Source organism: Microcebus murinus, chromosome 6 (assembly GCF_040939455.1).
Source record: "Microcebus murinus isolate Inina chromosome 6, M.murinus_Inina_mat1.0, whole genome shotgun sequence".
NCBI classification, from domain to species: domain Eukaryota; kingdom Metazoa; phylum Chordata; class Mammalia; order Primates; family Cheirogaleidae; genus Microcebus; species Microcebus murinus.
Genome location: NC_134109.1, coordinates 24,766,902 through 24,779,075, shown reverse-complemented (window position 1 = coordinate 24,779,075; position 12,174 = coordinate 24,766,902). Strand labels below are relative to the sequence as shown.

At 37.3% G+C, this 12,174-nt stretch overlaps 1 protein-coding gene across 1 annotated transcript in view; it reads right to left on the bottom strand.

The window, feature by feature from the left end:
• Positions 1-12,174, bottom strand: part of SPTLC2 (serine palmitoyltransferase long chain base subunit 2) — a 98,646-nt gene that overhangs the window by 46,881 nt on the left and 39,591 nt on the right. Inside the window, exons 3-6 of the mRNA XM_012743086.2 lie at positions 11,977-12,131; positions 10,396-10,544; positions 6,053-6,177; positions 3,108-3,201 (exon numbers count right to left, since the gene is read on the bottom strand). Of these exons, the coding sequence (XP_012598540.1) occupies positions 3,108-3,201; positions 6,053-6,177; positions 10,396-10,544; positions 11,977-12,131 (523 nt within the window). The remainder of the gene's footprint in view (positions 1-3,107; positions 3,202-6,052; positions 6,178-10,395; positions 10,545-11,976; positions 12,132-12,174) is intronic.

The window sequence follows — 12,174 nt, the reverse complement described above, 5'->3', positions numbered from 1 at the left end:
GTGAGCTAGGCTGATGCCACAGCACTCACTCTAGCCTGGGCAACAAAGCGAGACTCTGTCTCAAAAAAAAAAAAAAAAGAAAAGAAAAAAGAAATAGGGTAATAAAAACACATAACACAAATACAAATAAGATAGTCAAAGGCTGTGACTATGCTTACACATTCAGTTATTTGTAACAAACTTAACTGCATACTACCTAAACAAGAGATAGTAGATGCTCTCCACAGAATTAAATATTTACCATCTCCTGATCCAAAGCCTCCAGTCCTGCTGCAGAGAGCAATGTGTGGCAATCAGCAGGATACAAATAAAAATGTACTAATTGTTTTAGCTTCCTATGTTTATATACAGGAGGAGAAAAATAAATATTTATTCAAAATTTAGACAAAAAGAAATATCTATAGTGGAATGTTTAACCTTGTCTACTTAGGAAAAATAATTCAGTCTCTCCCCCATACTATGCCCTCCGAATTCCATATAAATTTAAATAAAAAATATACCACAAAACTCCCAAAGAAAATGTAAGAGAATAACCTTATGACTCAGAATGGGTAAAGCATTAGGTAAAATCCAAAAGTCAATAACACTGTAAGTTTGAGAACATAAACATTTTAATGAGACTGCATAGCAAGACACTAAAAACAAAGTCAAAAATAAATAAAAAATAGTGAAACATAAAATAAAGGATAATAAAAGGGCTCTTTTTTTTTTTGAGACAGAGTCTCGCTTTGTTGCTCAGGCTAGAGGGAGTGCCATGGCATCAGCCTAGCTCACAGCAACCTCAAACTCCTGGGCTCAAGCAATCCTCCTGCCTCAGCCTCCCGAGTAGCTGGGACTACAGGCATGCGCCACCACGCCCGGCTCATTTTTTCCTATATATATTAGTTGGCCAATTAATTTCTATTTTTATAGTAGAGACAGGGACTCGCTCTTGCTCAGGCTGGTTTCAAACTCCTGACCTCGAGCAATCCACCTGCCTCGGCCTCCCAGAGTGCCAGGATTACAGGCGTGAGCCACCTCGCCCAGCCAAAGGGCTCTTATAATCAGCAAAAAAGAGAATCAATTTGAAAATGTTGAATTTTTAAAGAAATACAAATTAACTATATAAAAAGCTATTCTAGAACTAATAATTAAATAAATAAAAATTTGCATATTATTTACTTATTAGATTCAGAAAGATTTAAAATGATTCATAATAGCCTACACTGGCCAGCAAGTAGAAACAGTCACTATCACATTGTTGAGTAAAAATTTGTACAATGCTTAGAGCCAATCTGGAAAAGTATTAAAAAAATTTATACCTTTCAACTAGGCATTCTGAGACTGTTAGGAATTTATCCTAAGGTACTAATCAGATGATTGTATAAAAATGTGAGTGTCGGCCGGTCATGGTGGCTCACGCCTGTAATTAATTATAGCACTCTGGGAGGCCGAGGCGGGTGGATTGCTTGAGCCCAGGAGTTTGAAACCAGCCTGAGCAAGAGCAAGACCCCGTCTTTTCTATAAATAGAAAGAAATTAATTGGCCAGCTAATATATATAGAAAAAAAAAATTAGCCGGGCATGGTGGCGCATGCCTGTAGTCCCAGTTACTCGGGAGGCTGAGGCAGGAGGATCGCTTGAGCCTAGGAGTTTGAGGTTGTTGTGAGCTAGGCTGACGCCACGGCACTCACTCTAGCCTGGGAAATAACATGAGACTCTGTCTCAAAAAAAAAAAAAAAAATGTGAGTGTTATGCTCTTTCTAGTAAGAAATTTAGAAATCCCATCCAACTGAGGGATTGATTAAAAAATCATGGCACATCCAAACACTGCCACAGTGACATTAAAGAATGAGGTAGAGTCACATGTACTGACAAATAATGTTCACAATATATTGTAAAAAGAAAGTATCCTGTTTCTGAATACTCTCAAAAAAGAAAAAAAAAAAAAGTAATAGGTTACACAATGATGCTTGATCAGATCTCATTTACATAAAACAAAATATTATTTGCACTAGTCTCATTACAAAACATTTTAGACAAGACAAAGAAAAAAAAGTTACCACCTATAATCCTTCCATCTAGAGGTACAGATTTAACATTTTGGCATATCTTCTAGACTTCTGTCTGTACATGTACATATTTTGGCAAAAGAGGATATTAAACATATAGTTACATAATCTTTTCTTCCTATGTGTATTTTAACTATGAAATTTATGCATTTTTATTGTAAAAAATCATTTTAATAATACACAAAGGTATTGCCATTTAGGGAGAAAAGGGTTTCCCTTAGTGCCACCTCTCTCTGTTCTCATGGCATCTATTCCTATCAGTATTCAGCATCTGTCCATTGTACTGTAAGTTCTGGTTCATCTATTAAGTCTCCTCATAAACCAGTCAGAGATCCTTGAGATCAGGGACCCTGATTTATGCATCCCAATACTCCTAGTGTTACAGCATGATACACCGTAGGCATCTAGTAAATGTATCTGAGCAAGGAATTGCAAACATGGAAACAGGATGGAAAGCTTGAAAGACAAATAAAAGGAGAGTATTATATTCACATAAAAGGTTTCCTTCACCCTCTATTTTTATTTTTATTTTTTTATTTTTTTTTTTTTTGAGACAGCGTCTCGCTTTGTTGCCTAGGCTAGAGTGAGTGCCATGGCGTCAGCCTAGCTCACAGCAACCTCAAACTCCTGGGCTCCAGCGATCCTTCTGCCTCAGCCTCCCGAGTAGCTGGGACTACAGGCATGCGCCACCATGCCCAGCTAATTTTTTACATATATATATCAGTTGGCCAATTAATTTCTTTCTATTTATAGTAGAGACGGGGTCTCGCTCTTGCTCAGGCTGGTTTTGAACTCCTGACCTTGAGCAATCCGCCCGCCTCGGCCTCCCAAGAGCTAGGATTACAGGCGTGAGCCACCGCGCCCGGCTTACCCTCTATTTTTATTACAGTGAGGGAAAGAATAACTTTTAAAAGACTGGACCAGAAGAACATTTTAGATGTTGTTACTTCAGCTTCATTTGCATTTTTCAACTGTTAATGGAACTAATGGTACCACCACCACTGACCCAAAGAATATTTCACAACAAGGCCAGTAGTGAATTCCATGGCAAACTCACTGTTATGTTTGAAGATTCGAATGGTTGCTCCGGACAGTCTGGCTCCTAAAACCAATGATGCATGGTTCAGTTCATCACTCAGAATCAGGCAACCCTGCAAAATCAGAAGCACAGCAAGATAAGAAGCTGGAAGGGAAAGATTTAGTTACATAAATTACAAAGTGTTACAATCATAATAATAATATCTTATTAAGGAAATCTTATACAACAGCAAAGTGGCCAATTAAGAAAAACAAGCATACATGATAATTTATTTTTTGTAAAGACATCTTCAAAGTAAATGAAAAATTCTAGTCTTTTAATTTAATATCTTAAGTCCTGTGATTGACTTAAATATTCGGATTATAGCAATAGGTTTTTATTTATGCCTAAAATCTGATACATCAATCTTTAAAAAGTTTTTTGGCTAGGCAAGGTGGCTCACGCCTGTAATCCTAGCACTCTGGGAGGCCGAGGCCGAGGCGGGTGAATTGCTCAAAGTCAGGAGTACGAAATCTTTAAAAAGTTTTCATTTCTCTGATTTGAGGGAATTCCATATGAACTTTGGTAAGATGTACTGTTTATTTCTGGGAAATGTAAGTTGAGGGGGTAATGCCTTGAAAATGGCACATTCTCTCACTACTAGCCAGGCAGAGGCAGGAGGATTGCTTGAGGCGAAGAGTTTAAGACCAGCCTGGACAACATAGCGAGACATCATCTCTACAAAAAATTTAAAAAATTAGCTTGGTGTGGTGGAATACACCTATAGTCCCAGCTACTCAGGAGGTTAAAGCAAGAGGACCACTTGAGTCCAGGAAATCCAGGTTGCAAGTGATCTATGACTGGGCCACTGCACTCCAGCCTGGGTGACAGGCCTGTCTTTTTTTTGGAAATAAGAATCTTACTCTGTTGCCCAGGCTATAGTGCCATGGCATCAGCTTAGCTCACAGCAACTTCCGACTCCTGGGCTCAAGCAATCCTCCTGCCTCGGCCTCCCAAGTAGCTGGGACTACAGGCAAGCACCACCATGTCCAGCTAATTTCTATTTTTAGTAGAGATGAGGTCTTGCTCTTGTTGAGGCTGGTCTCCTTGAACCTAGGAGTTTGAGGTTGCTGTGAACTAGGCTGATGCCACGGCACTCTAGCTTGGGCAACAGAGCAAGTCTCTGTCTCAATAAAAACCAACAAAACAAAACAAACAAACAAAAAACTTGTTTAATAGTAGATAATGGTCTATCTTGGTAACTGTTTTGCTGTTGTTGGGTAAAGTGTTTCATAAATTACCTCAATTGGTTGACAGTGTTTTCCAAGTATTCTATATCCTTACTGATTTTCTGTTTAGTTCTTCTATCAATTAAGAGAGGGGGGTTAATATCTCTAATTACAATTCTGTATTCATCTACTTCCCTTTTCAGTTTCATCAATTTTTGCTTCCTGTATTCTGAAGCTCTGTTATTAGGTGACCACTTACATATTTAAAATTATGTCCTTTTGATGAATTAACTCCTTAATCATTATACAATGTTACTCTTTATCCCCAGAAATATTTATTGTTCTGAAATATGTTTGTATTAATATAGTCACTTCAAATTTCTTTTGATTATTGTTTTCTATCCTTTTACTTTTAACCTCTGTATCTTTATATTTAAAACAGATTATTATTTTATATATTAGGAAACCTACTTAATTTTATGTAACAATCTTTGTCTTCTAATTGGAATGTATCAATCATTTACACTTAATGTGAAGCTTGGGTTTAAATCTCTATCTTGTTATTTATTTTCTATTAGTACCATCTGTTCCTTACAGACCCCTACACACTGTATAACTGAAAAGGACTTCAGAGTTAATTTGGTCCAACAACTTCATTTTGCAAAGGAAACTTTGAGCATCAGAAAAGTTAATGTGCTCACAGTCACACTGCCAAGTTTGACCATATAATTAAGTAACAAGCAAGCAAAACCTCAAATCTCCTGCTTGAGTTAATCGACTACTTTTTCAATATGCCATTTCTGAATATCAATGTTAATATGAGAATAAATAACCTCAAGGTTCCCTCTATTTATTTTTCATTTTTTTTGACACAGAGTCTCACTTTGTTGCCCAGGCTATAGTGAGTGCCATGGTGTCAGCCTAGCTCACAGCAACCTCAAACTCCTGAGCTTAAGCAATCCTACTGCCTCAGCCTCCTGAGTAGCTGGGACTACAGGCATGAGCCATCATGCCTGGCTAATATTTTCTATATATATTAGTTGGCCAATTAATTTCTTTCTATTTATAGTAGAGATGGGGTCTCGCTCTTGCTCAGGCTGGTTTTGAACTCCTGACCTGGAGCAATCCACCTGCCTCGGCCTCCCAGAGTGCTAGGATTACAGGTGTGAGCCACCGCACCTGGCCCAAGGGTCCCTTTAAAACCAATAGTGCCAATCTGCTAAAATGTAATTTACAAAGTCTCTCTTCAACTGCTCCATCACAAACTCTACCCTTGGGGAGAGGGGAAATATATCTACATATAAAATATATATATGTATATAATACATAAAAGTTGTCTATATATATCTAAGCAACATGTGTTACAGTGAGAACAAATATCAGGGTAACTACATATTTTCATATTCTACTTAGGAAAAACCATCTGCTAAATAACTTTCTAAACTAAACCTTCTTTCTCTCATAGTTTTAGTCTTCCACAAGTTTTTATTTATCTAAATCCCTTCAGAAATCTATGTGAAATAAAAAAGGCAAGAGTCATCTAATGGAAGAGAGAAGGATCATGGGTTCTAGTAAGGAAGCTCCAACTGACATAAGTCTCCATAGGATATACTTGTCCAAAAATTTGTGATAGAAGTACCTTTGGATAAACTCTGTTTAATCTAAAGTTTATGATAGCTTTTGGCTTGCTCTGAATGCTTTTCAAAACAAAAGAAAACATATATTAGGGAGTTTTCATAAATGACAGCGTCTTACTTTGCCAACAAGAGCAGGAATGTTCATTGAATTTGTTGCAAATCCCATGCCATATGTCATAGCAGCTTCTACTCCCAAGAACTTTGCTACAAGTTTCTCTAGTTCTTCATGCTTGTCCAGGTTTCCTGTATGAAGAAGTTAAAGTCAATATCACAAAATCCTGAAGAATTACTCATCACTTTATAAAAATAAATCAGTCTACATGTTACGACCTTTTCAGACTAAGATCTGTGAAGGAGTCAATATCATGAAGAGTGATGGCTCATAAAGATCACAATAGTTGAATAAATTTGGATTCAGTACCTGCGGTGGAATTTCTGCAAAGAAGGTTGCCAGTAATTTCTCCCACTCCTGTTTGTGCATGCCAATTCCAGGGTAGACATTAAGAATCCTAGCAAAATCTGTTTTTATGCTTTTTGAAGTCAGCTGTTACGTAAAACAGTCTAACTGGCCTACTGTAAAGACAGAACATGTGGAGAGAGAGGGGCTCTGGGCTCTGAAGGATAAGAGACTGTGGAAAGAGGGGAGAGAAAAATGAGAGGAGATGTTTAGCCAGCCCTTAGGCCACTACCCAGCTGAGGTGTAGGACATTTGAGTTAAGTCCTCTTGGACACTTTATCTTCAGTCATAATGGCCCACCCAATACCACCTGGGGCTAAGAAACAGAATGAAATAAATATCTGTTGTTATTTTAAACCACTAAGTTTTGGGATGGTTTGTTATGCAGCAAAAGACAGGTAAAAAAGCACATTCCCTCATTTTGATTTGACTGGCAAATTTGTACTATAATTTTACATTGGCATTCAGACTGGAGGATATGGCAGAGAGAAAAGATGCTGAGAATGAAGAATGTTGAATCTGACACTTAAGTTTATGCCTGAAGGCTAATCACTTAGAACCTCCCTGAGCCTGTTTCTTATCTGCTAAATACCAACAATAATTTTCTTATCTGCCTCATGACACTGTTGTGAACATCAAAAAAAGGTAACATGTTCAAGCACGTTATAAAACATAAAGCACCATAAAGATATAAGGTATGTTTACTATATATGTTGTCACTGTACAATGTTCCCCTAACTACATCATTAGATCAAATCGTCTGTGATTTCTGAAGTATCAGCTAGACTCTGTTTTAAAGATGAGGGGATTAAAATGTTCTACTCCCATTTTCCTGTTGAAAATCATAACAAAACTGGAAGAACAAGAAATAAAAGCACAAAACTCCATTTTTATTAATTAGTAGATACTTGCAATCCTAAACACAACTAATGAAAATGGAAAACATGTAGAAGATGTGTTATGGGTTGAATTGTGACCTACCCAAAAGATATTCTGAAGTAACCCCAAAACCTCAAAATGTAACATTTGGAAACTGGGTCTTTACAGAGATAATCAAGTTAAAATCAGGTTATTAAGATGGTGCTGGCTGGGCGCGGTGGCTCACGCCTATAATCCTAGCTCTCTGGGAGGCCGAGGCGGGTGGATTGCTCAAGGTCAGGAGTTTGAAACCATCCGGAGCAAGAGCAAGACCCCATCTCTACTATAAATAGAAAGAAATTAATTGGCCAACTAATATATTAGTCTCTACTATAAATAGAAAGAAATTAATTGGCCAACTGATATATATAGAAAAAAAATGAGCTGGTCATGGTGGGGCATGCCTGTAGTCCCAGCTACTCGGAGGCTGAGGCAAAAGGATCGCTTGAGCCCAGGAGTTTGAGGTTGCTGTGAGCTAGGCTGACGCCACGGTACTCACTCTAGTCTGGACAACAAAGAGAGACTCAGTCTCAAAAAAAAAAAAAAAGATGGTGCTAATGTCCTTATAAAAAGGAGAAATTTGGACACAGAGATATACATACACAGAGGGAGCACCGAGGACAACAATGTTTGACACACAGGAAGACAGCTGTGTGACTGGAATGCTGCATCTACAAGCCAAGGAATGCCAAGGAGTGCTGGCAAAACAGAAGCTAGGAAAGATTCTCCGATAGAGCTGTCAGAGAGAGCATGGCCCTGCTGACACCTTGACCCCATACTTCCAGCCTCCAGAATTACGAGACTATAAATTTTTGTTGTTTTAAGTCACCTAGTTACTTCTTCTTCTTTTTGAGACAGTCTCACTCTATTGCCCAGGCTAGAGTGCCATGGTGCCAGCCTGGCTCACAGCAACTTCAACTCCTGGGCTCAAGCGATCCTCCTGCCTCAGCCTCCTGAGTAGCTGGGACTACAGGTGCACACCACCACACCACCTCATTTTTTATTTACTAGTTATTCTAGATCGAAACTTTTAAAAATTTAGATTTTTTAGATCAAAAACTTGCATACTATGTGTACACATATACTTTAAGAATTAAACCAAAATACTTACTTTGAATCTATAAAAATAAATAAAATACAAGTCAGGTTGCTTTTTATGCTCAGATACCACAAAAGACTAACAACTCTTAGGGTATCTAAACATATACTAGCCTACTTCCAGTGTTTAAAGAAACAGGGTTAAGAATTTATGAAAATTTGGATAAGAAACCTAAATAAAATTCAACATATTCTAACTCTCACAGAGTTTATTTTTAATTGGAATTTGCTTTTAAAAGCAACTCTGAATATTTATTTTCTAGGAAGAACTGCTTATGTTTCTTGGGCCAGGGCAATGACACTCAAACCTAGGAGATTTTGGAATAAAAATTAAAGCACACGGCCGGGCGCGGTGGCTCACGCCTGTAATCCTAGCTCTCTGGGAGGCCGAGGCGGGCCAGATTGCTCAAGGTCAGGAGTTCAAAACCAGCCTGAGCAAGAGCGAGACCCCGTCTCTACTATAAATAGAAAGAAACTAATTGGCCAACTGATATATATATATAAATTAGCCGGGCATGGTGGCGCATGCCTGTAGTCCCAGTTACTTGGGAGGCTGAGACAGAAGGATCGCTCGAGCCCAGGAGTTTGAGGTTGCTGTGAGCTAGGCTGACGCCACGGCACTCACACTAGCCTGGGCAACAAAGCGAGACTCTGTCTCAAAAAAAAAAAAAATTAAAGCACAAATGACTACAGAAGCTGCCTATGAAACTTTGCCAGCAATAGAAACTAGAGATCTTTAAGATTTGTAACTTGCAAATATAGTCTGAAATGCCCAATTTAAATAATAAACTAGAGGATATGAAAAGCCGCAAAATTTTATTTTTGCCTTTCGATTTCTTCATTTTGTTTTAAATTTAGTGAATTGACAGAGTTGCTATGGTTGATTAAATATGAATGCAAATTCTTTGTTACTCTTCCCATTGACAGGTGGAATCTATTTCCCTCAACCCTTGAATCTGAGCTGGCCTTAGGGACTTGTTTTGACCAATAGAAAGAGGCATAAGTGATGTTCTGGACCTGCAAGGCTAGGGCATACAAAGCCTTCCAGCTTTCAGTGGATATCTTTGAGTGCTTTCTCTGGGAAAAAAGTCTGCTGCCATGTAAGACAAATGACTCTCCAAGACCGCCATGCTATGGAGAAGCCCAAGCTAGTAACATGAGAGGTCACACTGAGTACCAGCCACCCTAGCCTAGGTGAAACATGTGAATGAAGAAGCTTTCGTATGACTCCAGCCACACAGCAACCAATGACTGCCATCATGTGAGGAACCCTGTGTAAGAACCAACCAACTACACTTGTCAATCTCCAGACTTGTGAGGAATAATAATGTTGTTTTAATCTACTAAGTTTTGGGGTAATCTACAATAATAAATATCCAGAAAGTTGTCTTATAACTTCTATAATTATCAGTTCTCTTAAACAAAATGAAAAAAATTTGAAATCCTCCTTTGAACTAAAATAAATCAAATCTCTTTATATAAAGCTGTTAATCCTTTACATTTTACAGACTTGTAACAATAAGAGTTTACATTTTTTGAATGTCTACTATGTTCCAAGTGCTTTATATGGATTAGTTTCTTTAATTCTTGAAACAGCTCTATAAAGACAGGAACTATTATTAGTCCCAACTTACCAGTATGAAAAATGAACAGATTAACCCTCACATGCCCATGCACTAATAAGTTGCATTCTTTACCACCATCATTTGCAAAAGCCAATAAAAATCAACATTAAAGCTGTAAGTGAAACAAATACTTATGGGACTTTTCTAGGGATATTCTGTATGTATACTAAAAAGGAGAAATATATCTCAAGGTGTGTTGAAAACATTAAAATCATTCATACTTCAAAAAGAAAGCATTCTTTACTTTACCTAAATGACATGGCAAAGTATTTGGATACTTAATACTATAGCTCTATATCAGTATGATTAACCCATAAGTAAAAAAGTAAAAAACTTCAGCTGACCAAACTAGCTTACACTTACCAATTTCCTGCCGAGTGCTACACACTCCAATTCCATACTCCTCTAGGACTTTGGCAGCTGCTTCTTGACATGATCCAGTATTCCGTGCAAATCCAAGATAGTTGTAGGAACCCATGTTTATAACACCTTTAATTATATTTCCTGTATACCTGTGTTTCAACAGCATAAAAATGAAACTCATGAGCAAAAAAATAGTTAAATGTGATAGCAAATGCGATGGTAAACACACAGAAAAGCACCATATATACAGGAATTAGAGAACAAGGTCCAAAGTCTGTATGAAAAAAATCTCAAACTCACTATCAATTAGGGAAATGGAAGTTAAAATAAAATTCTAATTTTCACTTATTAATGGTGATAATGATTTAGAAACTGATTATACTGAGTGTTGGCCAGGACAGGCTCATATACTGTAGATAAGAATATCAATCAGTACTTTTTCTATGGAGGGTAGGATGGCAGTACTTATCCATTCAAAGATCTACATACTCTGACTCAATAATTCCTACACATGAGCATATACACATAAGGATCCTTTAAGAGCCACTACACAATTTACCATATCCCTTCCCCAGGCACAGGGACCAGAAACATTCCATATGGTAGAAACTGAGCAGTCAGCCTGCACTGCTAAGTAAGGACAACATAGTTTGGGGCCCCACCAACCTAAGATGGACATGGAGTATAGACAAGAAATACACTGTTATTATTTTAACTCCCTAGATTTTGGCGGTTATTAACACAGGATAACACTGCCCAACCTGCTATACCATGGTACATTTATACTGCAGAATACTATGTAGCCACTACAAATAATAAACTTGCTATAAATATACATGTGAGAAGGATGTTACTAATATGTTAGCAAGTATTAATAACAAAAGCATGATGTAAAATAATTTATACAGTACAATCCCCTTTTTGTAAATCAAAAAACTTCCTGTGTGTAACCCCAGTATATGATATACTACAAACATGCCCCAACAGAAGACATGTGGAAGAATAATACAAAATAAAGTGGTAACAAGGGCCACCAGTGGGGAGTGAAGGAGGATTTGTGGGAGAATAGATTTGAGAAGAACAGAGGTTAGTCGTCAGGAGGGACTTTCAGTTTAACTGTATTATTTGTCTTTTTTATTAATGGCAATGTAATCATGTAATACTTGTGCAATCTAAACGATAAAGTAAAATATTAAGAATAACTAGTTTTCTAAACCAGTCAATCCATTTATGTAAAAATACTTATATCCTTAAATCATTTGAGAAATCAAAATATCCAGAAACAAATTCAGATACTAGATTCTGGTAAGTGGCATAACAAAAAAGATAAGTTTTCTTTCTTTTTTTAAATAAATCAAATTTTGTTCTCCACCGTGATGTGGCATAGTAGTAAATGTAATAGAAAACTATATTTAAAAAAAAATCTCAATAACAATGAACAATATGTAAGGAAACTAATCGTATGGTATCCTCAGCTGCTACTCTTATTTTGAGAGAATACTCAATTTGCAATAAAATATTTTCTCAGATTAAGAAATCCTTTTGCTGTTGTTAAGGAACAATTTCCCAACCAAGACTCACTTGAATGACCAGTTATAATCATGAGACTGTCTCTCCATGATGTCCACCTTGGCTCCAGGCACACTACAGATTGGTCGATTCCAGTTGTCTCTTATCCTCATGTAGAGGTTCCTTGTATAAAAGTTTTCGAAATCCTGATACAATGACACAAAGTCCTGCCAATAAATGATGAAATATTATAAATTTAACTGAGTTACT